This window comes from Ascaphus truei, chromosome 17 (assembly GCF_040206685.1).
Source record: "Ascaphus truei isolate aAscTru1 chromosome 17, aAscTru1.hap1, whole genome shotgun sequence".
In the NCBI taxonomy this organism is placed as follows: domain Eukaryota; kingdom Metazoa; phylum Chordata; class Amphibia; order Anura; family Ascaphidae; genus Ascaphus; species Ascaphus truei.
In genome coordinates, this window is record NC_134499.1 from 16,527,031 (window position 1) to 16,549,718 (window position 22,688).

Here is a 22,688-nt window from a genome sequence, read left to right on the forward strand (position 1 = left end):
GAAAGTATAGAGAATTTCCCCTCCCTTGCAAGATATATGGGGAGAGCGTTTTCTCTCATTTTGCATATGGAAAGCATAAACAAGCTTCCTGTATGTGACGCAGAAGCCGCAGGACAGCATGCATACACATTGGGTGGTGTTAGCAAAATATATACCTCACAATCTTTAGTCTTCTTATTCTAAAACATGAACAGTGGCAGATTTCCCGTTAGGCCCCGGGCCTAGGGCGGCAGCCTTGTAGAGTGGCAAATTTCCCTTCCCCCCCCCCCGCCATCCCATATACAGAGGCCCCGCTCTCTTCCCTACTGATTGTCGGGGGAGCGTGTGGGGCCTCTGTAAGAACTTTACAATCTCCTTCGTGCCGTGCTCCTCCTTTTTCAGCGTCAAATAACGCTGCAATGTCCCAAGGCGTCACGTTACCACGGCAACGGGATGTCGACCACAACAGCGCGTTGCCATGGCAACGTGACGTCGCAGCGCCATTTGACCCTGAAGACGGAGGAGGGCGCCACCAGGTAAGTGCCTAAGGGCGGCAGTTTGGTAAATCCGCCACTGAACATGAAACATTAGCTCCATTGCACCATAAACCACTACTGTACATACGGTATTTTGTAGCTCAAAGGGATGAGGCTGGAGGCACGGCACACATATCAAGTCCTTTTTATTCTGCTGTCACAGACATACCTTGTAAGGGGGTCAACTGATTACTGAATCACAATACATGATGTGACACATTTGAAATACTACCATTTCTTAAAGAGCACAGCAGGACAGACACAAATTACAATGCTCATATATAGGATTCAGGTCATTGCACTTACAACTGTAAACTTTTATCTTTTTTGTTTTTTTTTAAATATAATTTATTATTTTATACATAACTTGCCCATCTTTATTCAGCCTCCCTCCCTCCCCGCCCCCCCCCGAATACAAAGAAAATGAAAGTACAGTGGGTTGACTTAATTGATAATCGTTCTCATGTACTTACACACAACATGTGAATAACTCTACGAGACGCAACATTGCTGAATTGCAGTCCAATGGTCTCAATGAGTCAGCCACAACGTAATCTTGTATCTGTCTATGTGGATATATTTCTTTAAATTCCATTATTTATACACAAAAAAAAAAGCTTACAGTTGGCAGATGTATTGATAAGACAAATGACACACCAGCAATCATGGCTATTGGTTGTCATGTTGGATTTTTGTTCTTCTTCTTGCTTTACTGATAACACATGGGACATTTACACGCTGTACATCTATTTACAATGGTGGCTGTAGAAAGAATCACAGACAACAGAACCAAAAACAGCCAGGAGTACAGATTTACTTCAGAAGCAGAGCATTCCCGAGGGTTTGTACGTCATTATTAAGGGGTGCGTTGGCTTGTTCTGTGCACCGAATCTTTAATATCTCCCTTAGGGAAAGCTCCATGCCACCTTTTCATGCCCACTATAAATAATGCCAAATTCATCAATGCTCACAGATCTTCTTGCACCAGGTATCTTATCTCATGCGTGGAAACTTTCAGAAATGTAACACTTGCACAAATCACTCAACTGCTAAAACGGGTCCTAAAATGCTGCATTCATCACAAGGTTCACAGGGGGCTTCAGCCTGCATTTTAACTTTGTACACACACATGTTGATCATTCCATTTTTTTGTTTGCAATGATTATCTCAGTAAATGACCAGAGCTAAATATCCAGTAAACTTCTGCTTTGACCAGGGGCGGTTGCAACTCCAGCCCTCCACGGCCACCAACAGGTCCAGTTTTTAGGATATCCCTGCCTCAGCACAGGTGGCTCAATCAGTGGCTCAGTCTTTGACTGCATCACCTGTGCTGAAGCAGGGATATCCTGAAAACCTGACCTGTTGGTGGCTCTTGAGGACTGGAGATTCCCACCCCTGGTTTACAATGTTTGACGATTCTTTGCAATAGTTAACATACCTTTTATGGGACACGAGTGAATGTTGTTTTCAAAAGCGTATGCATAATACCCTAGAAAAATGATGGTCCCAGAAAAGGTATTGCAGCCTCTACTAAATGATCTATGCAATACTTTTTGTGCTGGAAAAAAAACATTGACTTGATGCCAACAACTTAATTTGTGTTAAATACCCATGTACCATCTGTAAAATGTTTAATGGAGAGCACAGATATAGTAGCTTTCCACATTTTAACTACTAGAAGGGTAACTCATTCTTTTTAGTGTGCAAAACTCTTAATGTGAGGGGGAAAAATCATAGTGGTGAATATGGAATGGCTGCGCAAAGCGGTGTTTGAAAAGAAGGATTAAATAAGAGACTTAAATAGTGCAGTGTTCAGAGGGAACTTCAGGAGAATATTTTGAGGGCTCAGTAACCCCTGAAGAACATCTAAAAACTACACATTGCATTATTTTCCAGCTACTTGATTTCTATAGTGTAACCTCTTCAAGCGTGTAGAGAGCACTATGGGACACAGTCTGTCCCTCCCACTGTACCACCCTCTGCAGGGTGACACAGGAGGGAGGTACGGGACACAGAGTCTGTCCCTCCCACTGCGGGATGACACAGGCAGAAGGGATCTATGGGACACGGAGTGTCACTGAGAGAATCAACCACAGACCAAAAATTATCTGGGCCTTATGTTCTAAGAGGTGCTACAGCCTGTTACCTTTTACTGTAAGGTGTCTTGTGAAGTAGAATTGCTTAGTAAACATGGCCCCCTGTGTCAAGGATTAGTGTGGGTTAGTAAGTATGTGTAATGCATAGTAGATGGATCTGGGAATGTATATACCAGTATACACCCATTACTGCAGGGAGGTCTGCAATGTGTTGCGATCCCAGAGCCACCCAAAGCATTAACAAATGGCTTAAAATGTGTGTGCGTGTGTGTGTATTATAATAATAAAAGGAATAACTGTGATATTAGGCTGAGCCTTTACCAATTGGCTGTATACCAATGCTTCATATCAGACCATTTACTTCATCAGGCTTAGTTCTTGTTCTCACAAGATATGCACAGATTGGCAAACGGGGTTCCTTCGAAATGGGGAAAGGAGAGAGAAAAAATGATAAAAAAAATATCTTCCTAGCAAAAAATCTGCAAGCATTAAAATTAGATTAAACCGTGCAAAGTAGTAGCAAGCCATGCGGTAGGACAAAATACAACTCGTACAGGCTATATGGCTACTACCCTTTGGCAAAGTGTCCCTCAAAGTAGTCAAACATGCCACTAACTTGAAAACGTCATACACACAGGGATTAAATATAAACATATCAATCCAGTTTCTCAATAGCACATATTCAAATAAATCCTTATACATAACATTGAAATGTTGTTAAATATGACCACAGTATTACCCGCCCTCCTCCCTCAAATTTGTATTTCGTTGCATAGACAATTAAACATGATAATTGGTTGCTGCAACCCAAAATGAATGGAAGCGCCAATGGATAGACCAATGAGCCTGTCGGCTTTGAGCATGCTCAACAGGACAGAAAAGGCCCAACGATAAGCAGACACAGGAGCAACTTTACAATAGTTGAATAGTTCAAGGTACAGATGACTTGTTCCATATGGTTACATGCTTCAGAAGTGAGGAGACGCTTGCGTTTGAAGACCTTGTCATCTCTCTGAGCATGCCCGCTTCTGATGGCTTAGGACTTGAATTGCACAGTCTTTACAAAAGGAGAGTAGGAGGAGGCCAAGCTCCCCAGATCTTATCACATTATTTTGTGCTCTTTGTCTGCTCTCTATTGCTTCTAGAGACACCCTAACCTGATCACAAAAAAAGAGAAGACCATACAAAAATAATACACAAAAAATACATTGTAGAGCAAAATAAATATGAGGTATATGAGTAAAGTAAAACTGGAATGGTTAAGGCTGCTCTGAAATTAAATAAAAAAGAAAAAAAAAAAGAAACAAACAAACCAGGAATTTTAAAGACAGACATGGAAATCGCCATTCAAATGGCTAAGTGATGGCTTACTTATAGCTGAGAGACATGCCTGGCCAATATTAGTATTGATTTATAAGTCAGCCAGTCAACACACTGCCTTTCAGAGTCCTATGGCCTCGTGTTTCAGTAGGATGAACAGTGTTAGGTCCTCATTTTGAAGTTCTCTTCCTTGTTGACGCCTTGCGCCTTGGATTTGGTTTTGGTGGTCCCCTGGATAGAGAGGGAGCACGTGATATGACCTATGTACAAGGTATCGTTGGTCGAAGGTGGAATGTACAGGTAATGTGGAGCGTGTTGCTCCCAGCCCTCTGTTCAAAGCTCAGCGGTGGAGATTATGGAAAAATGTATGAAGATGAACCATATTAAGGTAAGTGCCAAATTCAAGAACTCCGAGTATAAACATGAAAAGGGAACATGAATGCCCCGCACACTGGCAGAATAGACCTCTGTAGCAAGGGGAACTTCTGCTGGAGGTATTAAAAGTGTTGCTTTCATCCTGAAGAGTAGAGCCATTGGGAAATTTGTTCATTGTGGCTTTATTTTTATTTATTTGATTCATAAGCATCCCGGGGTTCGTCCATTCAGTCATGATTCTGACATTTAAAATGCCGACACCCCATCCAGTGCTTGAACTTTTTGATCATCTCTGTGAATATGTTAGTGCGTCAACAAAAAGCACTCCACAATTTTCATAAGTGATTGGTTTCATGTTACCTAGAGCTGACAGAAATATAAAAAAAAAGGCCGTTATTAAGCTTGGTTAAACAATTAACAGCTTGTTTGTGTATTAACCTTTTATCTGTCAGATTGATTTGCAACATAGACTGGATGCAAATGTTGCAGATCCTTTCTGCAGCAAATAAGTACAAAAAGGCAAAGCAGTGTACTATATAGTTTCCAGACAGCTGCCGGGTGTGGATACTTTTTGAAACTCTTCCCTGCTGAATGGTGTACCCAATGTTATAGTGTATACTGGGACCATCCTGCAGTACCAGGGTTACGTTTGCGTTTGACTTACGGTATTGGTGATCTTCTTCCTCTTGTAGCACACTCATTATTTCTTCTATTCTACTGGCTCTTTCACCTAGATGTATACAAGATCCCTCTCCTGACATGCACATGCTCTCCTTCCATCTTGCATATTTAAGCTCATCTTACCTTGATATACTATTTGTGGCTGGTGTGCTCTGGATATACAACAGTAAGAACCGGAACAAGCAAAACGCATGACAAAAAAATAAAACAGCTGCAAGTCACATCCAAACCTTTAGATACCAGCATTCCCACAGATACGCACACAGAACGTGCGGTTGTCCTAACCTTAAACAGTAAAATATGACCTGAAATACAAAGCTGCAATTTCCAGCATCCCATGACACTAAGGTAAGAGCGAGTTAACCAAGAGCAAGGAAACAGCGACATGCCGATGTAGCCTCCATTATTCTAAACTTAATCGCCCAATTAACAGCCAATTCATTGTGTTTTCCTTATGATAAAACGCATTGCCACACTGATTTTAAACATAGCGCATAGAATTTGACAGCAGATAAGAACCACTAGACCCACCTATTCTGCATATGTTACGGTGTGCTGTAAAACCTAAGCCTATATTAGATCCTTTGGTTTCTTTCATGTGTTTTGTTTCTACCACCTCTGTTGGGAGGCTATTTGCTGAATCTACAACCCTTTCAGGGAAGTAGTTTGTACTGTATGACCTCTTGTTCTAACACTTCTCTTTCTGTGAAACAATACTTCTCATATATTCAAATGTTTCTGTCATTAACCCTCTCCCTTCTAAGTCAGGGGCGCTTTGCTCCAGTCCTCAAGCCCCCCCCCCCCCCCTAACAGGCCAGGTTTTCAGAATAGCACAGGAGCTCAGCCAGAGGCTCAATCTTCGACTTAGCCACCTGTGCTGAAGCTGGGATATCCTGAAAACCTGACCTGTTTAGGAGGGGGGGGGGGGGGTGGCTTGAGTACTGAAGTTGAGCATCTCTGCTCTAGGCTATACATACTGAGGACCTTTTAGTCTTTCCAGATAAGTTATATATGTTTTGTTTCTGTATTTCTGCCATACCCGATGAAGGACCCAGAGAGGTTTGAAAGCTTGTAACATCAACTACTTGTTTGTACAATAAAAAGGTATTGTACCCCCTACTCCCTCCCCCTCCTGTGTTACTACAAGGAAGAAAGGACCAGCACGGCACCCACCCTTCTTTGCTTACTTCTGCAGATATGATTGTCAGAACTAAACACAATACTACAGGTGAGGATTAAGGATCTATGAAGTGGCCACACTATCTCTTTCTGCTGCGAATACCTCTTTCTATATAATCATTGCTTTGTTACATTGCTTACCTACTTTTAAGGGTCTTATTCTGTAATGTCCAAATGGCTATTTCTAACTATATAAGAATTATCTCCTAAGTAACCTGAAAAGTCGACTCTCCAGTCCTTCTACTTCAGGAGTGGCCAACGCCAGTTCTTAAGGGCCAGGTTTTGGAGATATTCCTGCTTCAGCACAGGTGGCTCAAACAGTGGCTCAGTCATTATGACTGAACCACTGCCTGAGCCACCTGTGCTGAAGCAGGGATATCCTGAAAACCTGACCTTTTGATGGCCCTCGAGGACTGAAATTGGCAAGCCCTTTTTTACTCTATAATAGCTGACATTATAGTGCAATTAATCTTGTATTTTGCCTTTGCATTTTTGTCTCTAATGTGCATGTTTTTGCATTTTTTTGGCATAACATTTTAGTTGCTACCCTTGTGACCATTCCTATAATCTACCTAAATCATTATTTCATTTTGTCAACCATGTTGCACATCTTGGTGTCATCTGCAAAATAGTCTACTTTCCTTCTCTTCAAAGCATTTCCCCTATGTTTTAAATGTTTGGAATAGGAACTCTGCAAGCACTCATGGCTACACAAATTGCGTACACAGTCCCTATTGAGAATGATAGTTTACAGAGGTAACGTAGTGTAAGTGCTTGTCTCGAGTAGCGGTTGGGCTAGGTTATATTAGGTTATATTAACCCTAGCCCAACATACGGGCTATGTCCACTGTTTCAATTACAGTTCTTAATAAAGACTCCATGAGCACTTGCACCTGATCCACCGCTTCTTCCCTTCTTTTGGTATATGAAGGTCTCCTGCTCACTCCTGTGCAGACCAATCGACCCTATTCTGAATTGAAACGGTGATAGATCTGTTTTCTCACTAGAGTTGACATTGAGAGATGCTGTTCCTGTATTAGTAATTAATTATTGGTCCCTCACGTGTTGTTTTGAGCATTCATTGTGATTTACACATGTCCTCACAGTTACAACAGCAGCTCGTTTTAGATTTGTTTTACATTCCTTAGTAACAGTGGACACAGATATGATAGCCAAGAGCTGCCTGGTGTTGAGACTGCATCAAATGACCCCTTCTTCTTGCTTACCATTTCAACATTTTGGCACTGACTTGTTCTTCATGAGCCCACGGAAATATCCAAGATGTGGGGGCAACCTTGGTGTACGATTTTGCTAGGAATTATTTAGACATATATCAGTTTACTTACCGTACTTGGTTTAAAAGTCATTACCGCTTTGTTAATGACCCTTCACTTGACCATTTCTGATTGTTAAGGGCTATCGAATTACCCCATCACTCATTAAAGGGGTTCTGCTGAATCTGAGGGGTCAGTGAGAATTACTGTTGTGTAAGACCCAGCTGAAATGTTATACCCAACTGGAATATGAGCATGTACCCAAAGGCAGGTCTCTACTGTGGCAGAAATATTCCCCTAATGCAGAAGTAGCTAACTCCAGTCCTCGCGAGACACCAACAGGTTAGGTTTTAGAGATATCCCTGTTTCAGTACAGGTGGCTCAGTGTTTGACTGAGTCACCTGTGCTGAAGCAGGAATATTCTGAAAACCTGACCGTTGGTGGCCCTTGAGGACTGGAGTTGGGCACCCCTGCCCTAATGCCACAGTACATATTTAATGTGTTTAATAAAATGCCTCAAAATGGGATCCAGGTTTTCAGTGTCCAAGCCAAGTGAGCACCTGCTAAGAGAAGTTCAATACTTACTTTTATACCCAGAGTTCAATGCTGCAGGTTAACTACACAAGGTTTCATCATAGGTTTTTCCATTGTAATTATATCTCCACTGTACAGGTTGTTATCCAGTGTTTAGGAAATGTGGAAATAGAGGCAGAAGGAGAGAGTTGAAAGGAGAGAAAAACAAACGGCACAGCTCTTATTGCAATGCAGATCGGAGGTTAACCAATGTACTGTATGTACACAATGTACGGTCACAGGACGTAAACCAGGCGGATCACTATTCAATGACCATACATAACCAAATGATATTGAGGGAAGTAAAAGTTATCTCTTCACTGAACCTCTACAATGCACCAAAGGCATTTATGGCAGTGATCACACTGACTTTAATAAAGGAATACATTTTCCATATGCTGAGATTGTTCACTCCTCATGACAATCTGTCACATCTGCTCTTATATTCAGCAGTCCTCTGTATGTTACATGATTTGTGCACCTATTTATGCTGTAAAGTGTTGTATGCATAGGTTGTGCAACATAAGAACAAGTAAGAATGCATAAAGTGGGAAGGGCTGCAATTTGAAAGAACTAGAAAGAAAGCCGTCTTCCACTTGGCAACACTATGCAGCATAATTCTAAACCAGGGCTCTCAAACAAGCATGGAGCCCACAAGGTGTCACCATGCAGCACGAGCCCGCTCAGCAGAAAGATCACTTCAGGTAAACGCTGCGCTAGAACCCAGTGTGAGCTGGTGAGGCCGATCGTCACCCCTCCCGATCCCTGCAATTGCCACCCCATCCCAGAGCAGGGAAAAAGAAAGAGGAAGCAGGGAGAGGGAAAACGGCGTTATGGGAGGAGGGAGAGATGGGATAGGGGGAGAGAGAGGTGGGATAGGGGGAGAGAGAGAGAGGTGGGATAGGGGGAGAGAGAGAAAAAGGGGGAGAGAGAGAGGTGGGATGGGGGGAGAGAGGTGGGATGGGGGGAGAGAGGTAGGGTGGGGAGAGGGATAGGTGGGATGGGGTGAGGGAGAGAGTTAGATGGGATGGGGAGAGATATAGGTGGGCTGGGAAGAGGGAGAGGTAGGATGGGGAGTGGGATGGGGAGGGAGAGAGATAGGAGGGATGGGGAGAGGGAGAGAGATAGGTGGGATGGGGAGAGGGAGAGAGATAGGTGGGATGGGGAGAGGGAGAGAGATAGGTGGGATGGGGAGAGGGAGAGAGAGGTGGGATGGGGAGAGGGAGAGAGATAGGTGGGATGGGGAGAGATAGGTGGGATGGGGAGGGAAAGAGAGATAGGTGGGATGGGGAGAGGGAGAGAGATAGGTGGGATGGGGAGAGGGATAGGTGGGATTGGGAGAGGCATAGGTGGGATGGGGAGAGGGAGGGAGATAGGTGGGATGGGGTGAGGGAGAGAGGTGGAATGGGGAAGAGGGAGAGAGATAGGTGGGATGGGGAGATGAGGAGATAGGTGGCATGGGGAGGGAAAGAGAGATAGGTGGGATGGGGAGAGGGATAGGTGGGATGGGGAGAGAGATAGGTGGGATGGGGAGAGGGAGAGAGATATGTGGGTTAGGGAGAGAGAGAAAGAAGGTGGGATGGGGTGAGGGAGAGAGAGAGGTGGAATGGGGAGAGGGAGAGAGATGGGTGGGAGAGGGAGAGAGATAGGTGGGATGGGGAGAGGGATAGGTGGGATTGGGAGAGGGAGAGAGATAGGTTGGGTTGTGAGTGGGATGGGGAGAGGGATAGGTGGGCTAAGGAGAGATAGGTGGGATGGGGAGAGGGAGAGAGATAGGTAGGAGTGGGGTAGGTGGGATGGGGAGGAGAGGGATGGGAGGAGGGATAGAGAGATAGGTGGGATGGGGAGAGGGAGAGAGATAGGTGGGAGAGGGATAGGTGGGATGGGGAGAGGGAGGGAGATAGGTGGGATAGGGAGAGAGAAAAGAAGGTGGGATGGGGTGAGGGAGAGAGAGGTGGAATGGGGAAGAGGGAGAGAGAGAGGTGGGATGGGGAGATGGAGAGATAGGTGGGATGGGGAGGGAAAGAGAGATAGGTGGGATGGGGAGAGGGATAGGTGGGATGGGGAGAGAGATAGGTGGGATGGGGAGAGGGAGGGAGATAGGTGGGTTAGGGAGAGAGAAAGAAGGTGGGATGGGGTGAGGGAGAGAGAGAGAGGTGGAATGGGGAGAGGGAGAGAGATAGGTGGAATTGGGAGAGGGAGAGAGATAGGTGGGATGGGGAGAGGGATAGGTGGGATTGGGAGAGGGAGAGAGATAGGTAGGATGGTGAGTGGGATAGTTGGGATGGGGAGAGGGATAGGTGGGATTGGGCGAGGGATAGGTGGGATGAGGAGAGAGAGAGATAGGTGGGATGGGGAGGATAGGTGGGATGGGAAGAGAGAGATAGGTAGGATTGGGAGTGGGGTAGGTGGGATGGGGAGAAGGAGAGAGATGGGAGGGATAGGAGGGATGGGGAGAGAGGAATAGGAGGGATGGGGAGAGGGATAGGTGGGATGGGGAGAGGGAGAGAGATAGGTGGGATGGGGAGAGGGATGGGGGGTGGGATGGAGAGAGGGAGGGATGGAGAGAGGGACAGCGATAGGTGGGATGGGGAGTGCGAGAGAGATAGGTGGGATAGGAAGAGAAATAGGTGGAATGCGGAGAGTTAGAGAGATAGGTGGGACGAGGAGTGGGATGGGAAGAGGGTGAGATATAGGTGGGATGGGAAGAGGGAGAGAGATAGGTGGGATGGGGAGAGATAGGTGGGATGGGGAGAGGGATAGATGGGATGGGGAGAGGGATAGGTGGGATGTGGAGAGAGATAGGTGGGATGGGGATAGTGATAGGTGGGATGGGGAGAGGGAGAGGAATAGGTGGGATAGAGGGAGAGAGGTGGGATGGGGACAGGGGGAGAGTGAGGTGGGATGAGGCGAGTGAGAGATAGGTTGGATGGGGAGAGGATGAGGTGGGATGGGGAGAGGATGAGGTGGGATGGGGAAAGGGAGAGAGGTGGGATGGGAAGAGGGATAGGTGGAATGGGGAGAGGGAGAAAGTGAGGTGGGATGGGGAGGGGGATAGGTGAGATGCGGAGAGAGATTTGTGGGATAGGGAGAGAGAGGTGGAATGAGGATAGGGAGAGAGTGAGGTGGGAGGGGAGAGGGAGGTGTCTGGGAGAGGGAGTGAAAGGTGATGGGAAGAGGTCCTGTTGAGAGGCAGAGTGACGTTTACATATTTTTAATAAGTAAAGCTCCAGAAAAAAAAGTATGCGTAGGTTATAGAGACTACTGTATTTTACTTTTGCCGCTCTGTTGGTGCGCCCGAGTCTTGCAGTCGGACTTAAGAATTGGCTCCCAAGCTATTCTGATCTTGACGGGCCTGTTCTACATACCGGTAATTGTAATCTGTATAATCCCACCCTCCTGCGGCACTGCCTCTCACTGGTATTTACAAGGAAAAGGTAGCCAACGCCTTTTCAAAACTGAATGCAAATAAATGTGCATTCCTTGTGCGTTTAGCAGATGATACCCGCCTGCACTGAAATATAACACAGTTGTTTTTTTATAGGATGTTTAGGACAGCACATGTTAGAGGTGGGAAGGGTTGTTCAGCCTCTGCCAGAAAACCAATACACATATGGTAACTCACCTTGCAGAGCTTTCTCACCAAAACGAGGAAAATTTCTTGCCGAAAGCAGACACAGCTAAAATGGGACAATAAAATCACATATTATTGTAACATCAGGGCATGTGTTTGGTGTGTTTATAAAGGAATGAGTTGAGGAACGTTGTGGCAATTGGTGAGCCCTCTCAGTGCTGGTGAGACATAATAAATCGTATGTGCTAATCCCTTCAATCACACAATCCTAAATGGTTCAGCCGTGAAAAGCACTTATAGTGCAAATTACAAAGTGTATATTTCTTAACCAAACATTCTTTTTGAGCAATCCTTCATACTGTTAATAATCCCCACATTATTTATGACATATATTCTTTTGATGAAAGATAATTATGTGGATTCACACCCAGGCCCAGATTTCAGTGTTGTCCATGTAAAAACTAAACCAGTAAACAAATCCTGGTCTATGATTTTACCTACTGTATGTATATTGTATTTATTAAAGTCATTGTTGCCCCATTAGTAACCTTCCTGTGACAATAGAATTCAGGAGGCGTTGTTTTCCGCTTTAAGCTTTGGATAATCCTAGTGTACTTTGTATTTGTCGTCTTATTTGTCCTGGAGGTAAATAAAAGTCCTGTAGGTTGCGCAGTCGTGAATCAGCTTGTGTATAACATCTAAGGGCTGGGACCCGCTGCGTCCGATGGCGCGGGCGGCCGCGTGAGCGCAACTCACTATTGCTGTTTAGCCTCATGATCCGGTCCCAGTCCCTCCTCACTGCCAACTGACTACGTACTGTGACGTGTCAGCCAGCAGGGGATACCAGAGAATTGTGTTCCCGTGCGGCGACGCGTCACATGGTACGTGAGTCAGCCAATGGGGAGGAGGGGAGGGAAGGAGCTAGATGGGAGGCGCCTTGGGCGGGGAGCAGGGAAGGAGCTGCAGGTTAAAGTGTGTGTGTGTATATGTATGTGTGTATATGTATGTGTGTGTGTATGTATGTATGTGTGTATGTATGTGTGTGGGGGGGTGGACGACACCACGATCAGATCCCGCCCCCCTCCCTCCCACTCCCGCCCCCCTCCCTCCTGCTCCGGCTCCCTACAGACCGCATGTCGCGGTCTGTGTCTGTCAGCGCCCCGCCTGTCTGCAGTGCGAGCGCGCTGACTGAGGGAGCGGGGCCTTAGCCTAAGGCTGCGATTCTACCCGATCAGGCAGAGCGCGCGCGCTCCCTCAGGGCGATGCGCACGCCCGAAACCTGCGCTGCATGCAGGAGGCATCGGGAGGCAACAGGAGTGTGCCGGAGGCGTGGCCATGGCGGCATGTGAGCAGTTCGCCGTCATTGGCTAAACCGCTCACGTGACGTGGCCGTCGCTCGAGAAAATCAATGTCTTGGATCTGCTCTAAATTCGTGCGCTTGGCCGCCTCGCTCGCACGCGCTCAGTGCAAAACATGCATTTGTTTTGGCGGCGTTGTGCGCCCGGCCGCATTTGGCATAAGCACGGCCCAAGAAGCCTTTTCACAACTCTCTGACCTCTAAGAAGCCTTATAGATTTATACCCAATTGCACAGGCAGCGTCATGTTCCATCTTACCGTCGGTTAGTTTGCCTGCTTGTTCAGCCGCAGCTCCTGGCAGGATTTTGGAGAACATGCTCTCCCCTTCGGCGCCTGGCTGTCCTGGTGCAGCCCCAGCTGCTCCCGCCGGTGTCACTGCTGGTTTCGGAGTCACTTTTACACCTAATGGAGAACAATAATACTGGCACTGCTACTCCCCCCGCAAATTGAGGGATGGAAATGTGTAATTATCAAGGGAAGAAAGAGATAAGCGCACAGACGTTTTAAGCTGTAACATATACAGCCTAATACAGGGGTGGCCAACTCCAGTCCCCAAGGGTCACATTCTAGTGAGTAACCCCATCACCTATTAAAGGGGTTCTGCTGAATCTGAGGGGCCAGTGAGATTTACTGTTGTGTAAGACCCAGCTGAAATTTCGTACCCAACAGGATTATAAGAATGTGCCCAAAGGCAGGTCTCTGCTGTGGCAGAAATATTCCCCTAATGCAGGAGTGGCCAGCTTCAGTCTTCAACTGAGCCACCTGTGCTGAAGCAGGGATATCCTGAAAACCTATCAAATCCTGAAATATATCAACTTCTGTGTTCTTCCGGTGCAAACGTTTTGTACAAATTCTCCATAGCCATACTGACCTGCCGCAGCTCCTGGCATCTGCGTTTGTGGCCCTTTCACCTGTTGTGGCACAGGTTTCGCTGCCGTCTTGGAGCTATCCGCCTGCTCACCTTTTGGCTGCAATATTAAATGTAGAAAATTCTGAAAGAGATGGCATGCATGCCAATGGCACTCTGATGCCCCTCCCCCCACACTATGGAGTCAATTAGAACTTATTTTCTAAATGTGAGCTCACGTGGTTAACACTTGGACATTAAACCTTAGCATGTGAAGTTGGTTGTATGATAACGTTTGCGAGTCTGCGCATATCATCTTATACTATATTAGTGAAAGCACTGTATGCCTGCCTGCCTGCCTGCCTGCCTGCCTGGATGTCCGGTGTCCCTAGGGGAAATCTCATTGGTCCCTTGGCCCGCCCCCGCACACCTCTCATTGGCCTGAGGCGGAGTGACGGGCCAAAGGACACACAGGGACACACACACACACACAGGGACACAGACACACACACACACACAATCCCCTCCCGGTGCCCCTCACTCTCCCCCATCAGCTGGACCGCACCTCAACTTCCACACACCCCCCACCCTCCCTGTGCCCGAACTTACCCGGAGTCCCGTGTACACACACACACACATATTCCCACCCCCCCCCCAAGCTCACACCCCCCCCCCCCAAGTTCCCCCCCCCCAAGCTCCCCCCCCCCAAGCTCACACCCCGGCGCCGCTACAGTCAGCGGGGGAGCGGAGCGAGCGCCCGGGACACACGCGGGGGAGTGGCCACAACACGCGGCCTCCCGCCTCATATCCACGTGCGACCTGGCGGATGAGTGAGGCAGCGGACGGATGGGTGAGGCAGCGGCGCACGCTCCTCGGCACCGGCTCACCTCTCCCACCCCCCATCACAGCAAAGAGCAGCCTACCCGGCGCCGCCTGCAATGCTCCTCGGCACCGCCGCCTCACCTCGAGCCGGAGGGCAGCGGGGGGGCTCCCGCCCTGCAGGAGGCCTCGCCTTGAGCCGGAGGGCAGCGGGGTGGCTCCCGCCCTGCAGGAGGCCTCACCTCGAGCCGGAGGGCAGCGGGGGGGCTCCCGCCCTGCAGGAGGCCTCACCTCGAGCCAGAGGGCAGCGGGGGGGCTCCCGCCCTGCAGGAGGCCTCACCCCGAGCCAGAGGGCAGCGGGGGGGCTCCCGCCCTGCAGGAGGCCTCACCTCGAGCCGGAGGGCAGCGGGGGGGCTCCCGCCCTGCAGGAGGCCTCACCTCGAGCCAGAGGGCAGCGGGGGGGCTCCCGCCCTGCAGGAGGCCTCACCCCGAGCCGGAGGGCAGCGGGGGGGCTCCCGCCCTGCAGGAGGCCTCACCCCGAGCCGGAGGGCAGCCGGGGGGCTCCCGCCCTGTAGGAGGCCTCACCTCGAGCCGGAGGGCAGCGGGGGGGCTCCCGCCCTGCAGGAGGCCTCACCTCGAGCCAGAGGGCAGCGGGGGGGCTCCCGCCCTGCAGGAGGCCTCACCCCGAGCCAGAGGGCAGCGGGGGGGCTCCCGCCCTGCAGGAGGCCTCACCCCGAGCCGGAGGGCAGCGGGGGGGCTCCCGCCCTGCAGGAGGCCTCACCTCGAGCCGGAGGGCAGCGGGGGGGCTCCCGCCCTGCAGGAGGCCTCACCTCGAGCCAGAGGGCAGCGGGGGGGCTCCCGCCCTGCAGGAGGCCTCACCCCGAGCCGGAGGGCAGCGGGGGGGCTCCCGCCCTGCAGGAGGCCTCACCCCGAGCCGGAGGGCAGCCGGGGGGCTCCCGCCCTGTAGGAGGCCTCACCTCGAGCCGGAGGGCAGCGGGGCGGCTCCCGCCCTGCAGGAGGGACCCCACACATGCCCCGTGCTGCTCTCCCCCCTCCACATGTGCTCTCCCCCCCTCCACATGCTACGTGCTGCTCTCCCCCCTCCACATGCTACGTGCTGCTCTCCCCCCTCCACATGTGCTCTCCCCCCTCCACATGCTACGTGCTGCTCTCCCCCCTCCACATGCTACGTGCTGCTCTCCCCCCTCCACATGTGCTCTCCCCCCTCCACATGCTACGTGCTGCTCTCCCCCTCCACATGCTACGTGCTGCTCTCCCCCCCCTCCACATGTGCTCTCCCCCCCTCCACATGCTACGTGCTGCTCTCCCCCCTCCACATGCTACGTGCTGCTCTCCCCCCTCCACATGTGCTCTCCCCCCCTCCACATGCTACGTGCTGTTCTCCCCCCTCCACATGTGCTCTCCCCCCTCCACATGCTACGTGCTGCTCTCCCCCCTCCACATGCTACGTGCTGCTCTCCCCCCTCCACATGTGCTCTCCCCCCCTCCACATGCTACGTGCTGCTCTCCCCCCTCCACATGTGCTCTCCCCCCCTCCACATGCTACGTGCTGCTCTCCCCCCTCCACATGTGCTCTCCCCCCTCCACATGCTACGTGCTGCTCTCCCCCCTCCACATGCTACGTGCTGCTCTCCCCCCTCCACATATGCTCTCCCCCCCTCCACATGCTACGTGCTGCTCTCCCCCCCTCCACATGCTACGTGCTGCTCTCCCCCCCTCCACATGCCCCGTACTGCTCTCCCTGCAGCTTCCCCCCCCCCCCCTCCACATGCCCTCTGTCCGGCTCCGGTCTGATCCCCGCCCCTCCGTACCAGATGACTGCAGGGTCCGTCTCCCGGCCTGCACGAGGAACATGCTGCCGACTGCAAGGTAAGCAGCTCCACCCCTCCCACACACACATTCCTTCAGCGCCAGCCTCATCCCTCCATACACACACACACACTATATATATATATATCTCTATACATAAATATATATATATATATATGTGTATGTATATACGTATACACACGTACACACACACGTACACACACACACGTACACACACGTATACACACACACGTAGGCGCACGCATACACACACACGTAGACACACGTATACACACACACATGTAGACACACACACACGTAGACACATGTAGACACACGTATACACACACGTATACACACACGTAGACACACGTATACACACAGGCACACGTAGACACACGTATACACGCAGACACACGTATACACGCAGACACACGTATACACGCAGACACACGTAGACACGTAGACACGCAGACACACGTAGACACGTAGACACGCAGACACACGTAGACACACACACGTAGACACACACACACGTAGACACACACACGTAGACACACACACACGTAGACACACACACACGTAGACACACACACACGTAGACACACACACACGTACACACACACACACACACGTAGACACACACACACACGTACACACACACGTACACACACACACGTACACACACACAGACGTAGACACACACGTATACACACACACACACACACACACGTATACACACACGTATACACACACGTATACGCACACACACGTAGACACACACACACACGTAGACACACACACACGTACACACACGTAGACACACACACGTACACACACGCACGTAGACACACACACACATGTACACGTAGACACACACACACATGTACACGTAGACATGTACACACACACATGTACACGTATACTCACACACATGTACACGTACACACACACATGGAGACATACACACACACACATGGAGACATACACACACACGTATACACACACACACACACGTATACACACACACATGTATACACACACACATGTATACACACACACACACGTATACACACAAACACGTGTATACACACACATGTATACACACACATGTATACACACACAAATGTACACACACACACACACACATACACACACATGTATACACACACACACATACTATGTATACACACAAACATGTATACACACACACAAACATGTATACACACGTGTATACACACATGTGTATACACACATGTATACACACACACACAATATATACATACACACAATGTCTACACACACATGTGTATACACACACACGTGTATACATACACATGTATACACACACATGTATACACACACACGTACACATGTATACACACACACACATACAATGTATACACACAAACATGTATACACACACACAAACATGTATACACACACACACGTGTATACACACACACACGTGTATACACACACACACACACACACACTATCCCCAGCACCACCACATCAGCACACCGCTATCCCATGCCCCCCCCCCCCCCCCAGCACACTGGCATTCTCGGCTCCCCGCCATTCCCAGCCCCCATCAACACCATCAGCACCCACACATCGGCACCTTTGCACCTCTCCCATCGGCACACCCACATCCGCACCCCCACATCAGCACCAAACCCTCCCAAATCAGCACACCGATACAATCACCATCAGTACAGACACAGCAGCACTACCACCGCACATGGGCCGCGTTGACCACTCCTCACCCAAATGCCACACCCACACCACAAACATCCTGGGCAACGCCGGGGCTCTCAGCTAGTTATCTAATAAAAATCTGGTGTTTTGTCTGTAAAGTGCACCAAGGGAATTGCAATGCTGTTCAACATCTAGCTTCTTAGATCTTTAGTAAAGGTTACACCTTTCCAGGAATGTATGTATATAATGCTCTCCAAGGAACTGATATCATCTAATGTATATAAAAAAATATATGGTGTGTGTCATTACTTACTGGCACTGCTGACGGAGCGCTTGATTGGGGGGTCGGTTGTGGTTTTTTTGTTTGCGGAGGCTGCTGTTGCTGCTGCTGTTGCTGCTGTTGCTGCTGCTGTTGCTGCTGTTGCTGCTGTGGTCGTGATGCCGGCTGCCCTTGATTTCCTGGCTGCTGCGGCTGCTGTTGCATTTGTGTCCGAGCTGGTTGATGAGAGCCTTGCTGATGCTGGGCTTGTTGTTGGGTGGTTTGATGGGGAGCTGGTGAGTGGGATGTTGGATGGGATAGTGCCTGGTTAGGGGATTGATGAGCAGCTTGTTGTGAAGGCCCCAAAGGTTGCTGCTGTTGTTTGGATGGTTGTTGCTGAGGGGGTTGTTGTCTTGGCAGCGGCTGCTGCTGCTGTTGCCCTGATTGCTGCTGTCTTGTCTGTTGTGATGACTGGGGGTGGGGCTGGGGTTCAGGTTTTTGTTGTTGTAAAGTTTGTGGCTGCCTCTGTGACTTTGGGGGTTCTGAAGTATGGGGATAATTGGACGGTTGCCTAGCCTGTTGGGAGTAGTCAGAAGAGCTAGGAGGGTACCCAGACTGTGCTCTAGAATCTGACTGTTGAGACTTCTTTAAGGAAGATGGCGGATGAGAATGTGGACGAGATTCCTGGCGCCCTTGATCTTTTGGGTGCTGCTTAGATAACCGTCTGACCTGATCTTCAGGATGTCGCAAAGAGGAATGTCTCCCAGATTCTCCATGAGGTCTGATATCTTTTGAAGACGAGTGACGAGGCTGAGAATAGTCGTCATGTTGCCACATGTCGTCATCTGGAGGTTCATCATAATCATGGTACGTGTGTTTAACAGGCATTTTCTTCTGTGATGAGGAGTGGCTACTGTAGTATCTTGATCGATCAGAACGAGCCTCTCTTGGTTTATCAAACCAATCCGTTTCCTCCTGACCCAAATGATAAGCTTTGGAAACCAAAAACAAATCATTGTCAACTCTTCTGACGGCTGATGTGAGTGAAAACCAGACTGAAGCCATGCAACAAGGAAGCAGCTTATAACATGCAAGAATAGTCGAAGATACACCACAGGACCATTACTTGACTCTCACAAAATAAAATGTTGGGGTTGCACCATGTTATTATGCACATCAAACAATCAACACCAATGGAAATGTTGAAATGCATCATGCTGACACTTAAATAAAAGATAAGGAGAAATGAAGAGGAAAGGCACATCATGCAAACTCGGGCAACGCTATAAAGTTCTATGAAGTGCATGTGACATTAAAAATGAGGTAATCATCTCCAGCATGCTGAGACATCATCATTTATAGTCTTTACCTTCACTGTCTGACACTACACAGTGTGAGTCATCCATCATGTAATTTTCTTCTTGTTTGTATGTGTGGGTCCTTGGCACTTCCTTGGCATGCTCTTGTACATCAGGCAGTGAGTGACTGGAACAGAACTGAGGACAACTATCCGCAGTGGGCTGAGGAAGCTGTCCACCTGATGAACGAGACCCACCTACAGACTTCCCAAGGGGACTAACAGGACTTTCCTCTTCTGAAGCCTGTGTTCGCATTGGAGCCCTGCCTCGGCTTTGACTCATACTAAGAGTGGAAGGTTTTGAGCTTGATTTATGATACCTGTCTGCACTGTCTCGTTCATAGGATTTGCTCCTGCTATTTCCTGACTCACGGCTTTTTTCCAATCCGTAACTAGAAGCCGATCTTGAGCGGTTTCCGCTACCATATACTCTATCATCTTCTTCTACCATATCTCGGTTGGAAACACCATAGTATTTTTGCTGTTCATAAACATTTTTCTTCAGGCCATAAGTAATCTCATCCTGAAACTTTTTTGCTCTTGATGAGACACTACTACTACTGCTAATTGATGTTGTTACAGGGTAAGAAGCTGCGAGGTCAGACTCAACATCTTTTGCTTCCTCGATGGGTGAGAACTTTGATATTTTCTGTTCCATTCCCTGTTTACGGTGCTTGCTGCGTTTGGAGGAAACCACAGCCGGTGCAAGATTTTTTGATGAATGTTTCTGCATTACAATACTGGATCCGTGTTTGTCTTGACGTGTGGAGTGCCTGGAATCATTATCTCCATAGTAGTAGCTGCTGCTACCGGAGTCACGCCCACTATTATCAGAGCTCCTCTGATAGCTATTTTTCCCTCTGTGGTGGTCATACACATCCTCTTCAGATTCCTCCTCACCCCTTGAATAGCAACAAGACTTGCTTGAGGTTTCAGTTTCAATATGACCATTTTTCTCTTTAATGTGACGCCCATTACTGGTTTGTGGTAGCGGTTGAGACAGAGGCTCCACTTTTTGGCTTTCTACTGAAGGTGGGTTTTCTTTAGTCAGTTCACTAATATCTTCAATCATCACATAGTTACGGGGAATGTTTTGTTCAAGATTTGTATAAAGGGAATCCGATGCAAAACTGTTTGATGGGCTCTCTGCACCATTGCCTCTTTCTGCAGGCCTTGCCTCTGGAGTCTTGTACTGGTCAAAACTGCTGGCTGCTGTCGTGCTACTGAGGGCAGTATCTGGAGTAGCTGATGATATTACTACTGTGGGATTTCCAATTACTTCATAATTTGTAGGGACTTTGTGTTCTAGATCAGCCAGTGTTGTCTGTCTTGGTTTTTGGTGGGTGCCATGAGTGTCAGCCAGTGATTGAAATCCTGAATTCAGAGTGGGTTGCAATGATGCTTGATTTGCATAGGTGGTCTGAACTTGATAAGGGTTTGGTGGTCGAAAACCTGTATGGTTTTGCAAGCCTAGATCAGATTGGTAACTTGTATTTTGAGCGATGTTGTGAGTCTGATATGAACTTTGTATAGGATAGCCAGACGGTTGAGACTGAAAGCTGTTTTGAGATGGACCATTACTAGATACAGGATACTGGGGTTGTTGATATCTTGTTTGTTGAAGCGGGGTTGATACCGGTGTTACAGATTGGCCTGTGGTGTATTGATAGGTGCTAGGTGTGTATGAAGAAGTTGATGTTTGGTACTGTTGTGTGGTCTGAAAGTCAGAATAGTGGAGGGTGGTTCCAGATCTGCTTAGAAGACTACTGTTATCATAGCCGGAAATTCGTATGTTGTTGAGCTCACTATCTGACATATAATCCCTGTTCTCACCCAAACATCTGAGGTAAGAGAAATCTCTTCTGCCCCCTCTGTCATAGACCAAAGACTCTTTTCTTTGAGTGATCCCAAGTTCTAAATACTTCAACTTAGCATCAATCTCCTTTTCTTCCTCTTCCAACTCTGCTTGCTGCTTGCGAAGCTTTGTGGATTCTTGCTCTACAATCTTCAGGTCATGGTCAATGGTTTTAAGAAAACTGACTTTTGGCAGCTGTGTGACTTGACCTCCCATCTTCTGAGTGACATTGGGCATATACATTTGAGAGTGAGCCTGACTGGTGGTAAGGGGGAGATGAGCTTCATCGGGAGGAGGGCTAGGCAGCGTTCGCTTCACTTTGCGTGTCAAAGTATTTGGCTGGAAGGCTGAAATCTACAATGAATAAAATATATGTATAGACCTTCCCACAAAATGATACAAAACAAGAAGCTGATTAATATCCACATGAACAAACCTCTAACCTGTAAACTTTTGGTCAGTAACTTTTTTTCTCCTTAGCTCCCAAATGTATTAACCTCAATGAGAACTAGAAGAACTCCTTGATTATCTCACCAATTATCTTACCAGGGATGTGATATGGTTTTCAGTTGTATTTCAGGCTCTGGATAAAAAAAAAAAAACCTGTTTAATATAATCCTTATTTCAGTATAAGTTACCCACTCCAAAAAGTGAGACTTGTAGGCAGTGGGTTTTCTTGGTACAGGTACTTACAATACATGATAGGAGCTTGTGAGCCTGAAATGTCCATTTGTGTTCATATCACTATAAAACAGATTTCCCATGTGTATACCAAATAGCCTAGAACTTATTCACAGGGCATCCTATGGCCGAAGGGAGATCTTATTGGCTGGGAGTCATCACAGCGCGATCCGGCGGCATCTGCCGTTGACTTAATTGGCAGGTATCGCCAATTTGCCGCCACAGCACAAATCGTGCTTTGATTACTCCCGCCCATTGTGTCTTGTTTGTATTATTTCTCCCACAGCGCTAAAAGACGCTCATTTAGGTGCAATAGCATACAATGAACCCAATCTGGAATAAACTTTGATAGTGGTTTAGAAAACACAACTGATTTGAACATTATAAAAATATGC

At 48.3% G+C, this 22,688-nt stretch overlaps 1 protein-coding gene across 2 annotated transcripts in view; it reads right to left on the reverse strand.

The window, feature by feature from the left end:
- Positions 1 to 644: 644 nt before the first annotated feature.
- Positions 645 to 22,688, reverse strand: part of BSN (bassoon presynaptic cytomatrix protein) — a 191,751-nt gene continuing 169,707 nt past the window's right edge. The window contains exons 6-12 of one of the 2 annotated variants that reach the window (XR_012788565.1): positions 19,770 to 21,966; positions 18,455 to 19,392; positions 13,816 to 13,912; positions 13,203 to 13,346; positions 11,639 to 11,693; positions 8,026 to 8,104; positions 645 to 4,672 (exon numbers count right to left, since the gene is read on the reverse strand). Coding sequence is in view for 1 of the 2 variants with exons in the window: in XM_075574062.1 (XP_075430177.1) it covers positions 11,653 to 11,693; positions 13,203 to 13,346; positions 13,816 to 13,912; positions 18,455 to 19,392; positions 19,770 to 21,966 (3,417 nt within the window). In the remaining variant the exon portion in view is untranslated. The remainder of the gene's footprint in view (positions 4,673 to 8,025; positions 8,105 to 11,638; positions 11,694 to 13,202; positions 13,347 to 13,815; positions 13,913 to 18,454; positions 19,393 to 19,769; positions 21,967 to 22,688) is intronic. The other variant, XM_075574062.1, reaches the window with a different exon arrangement.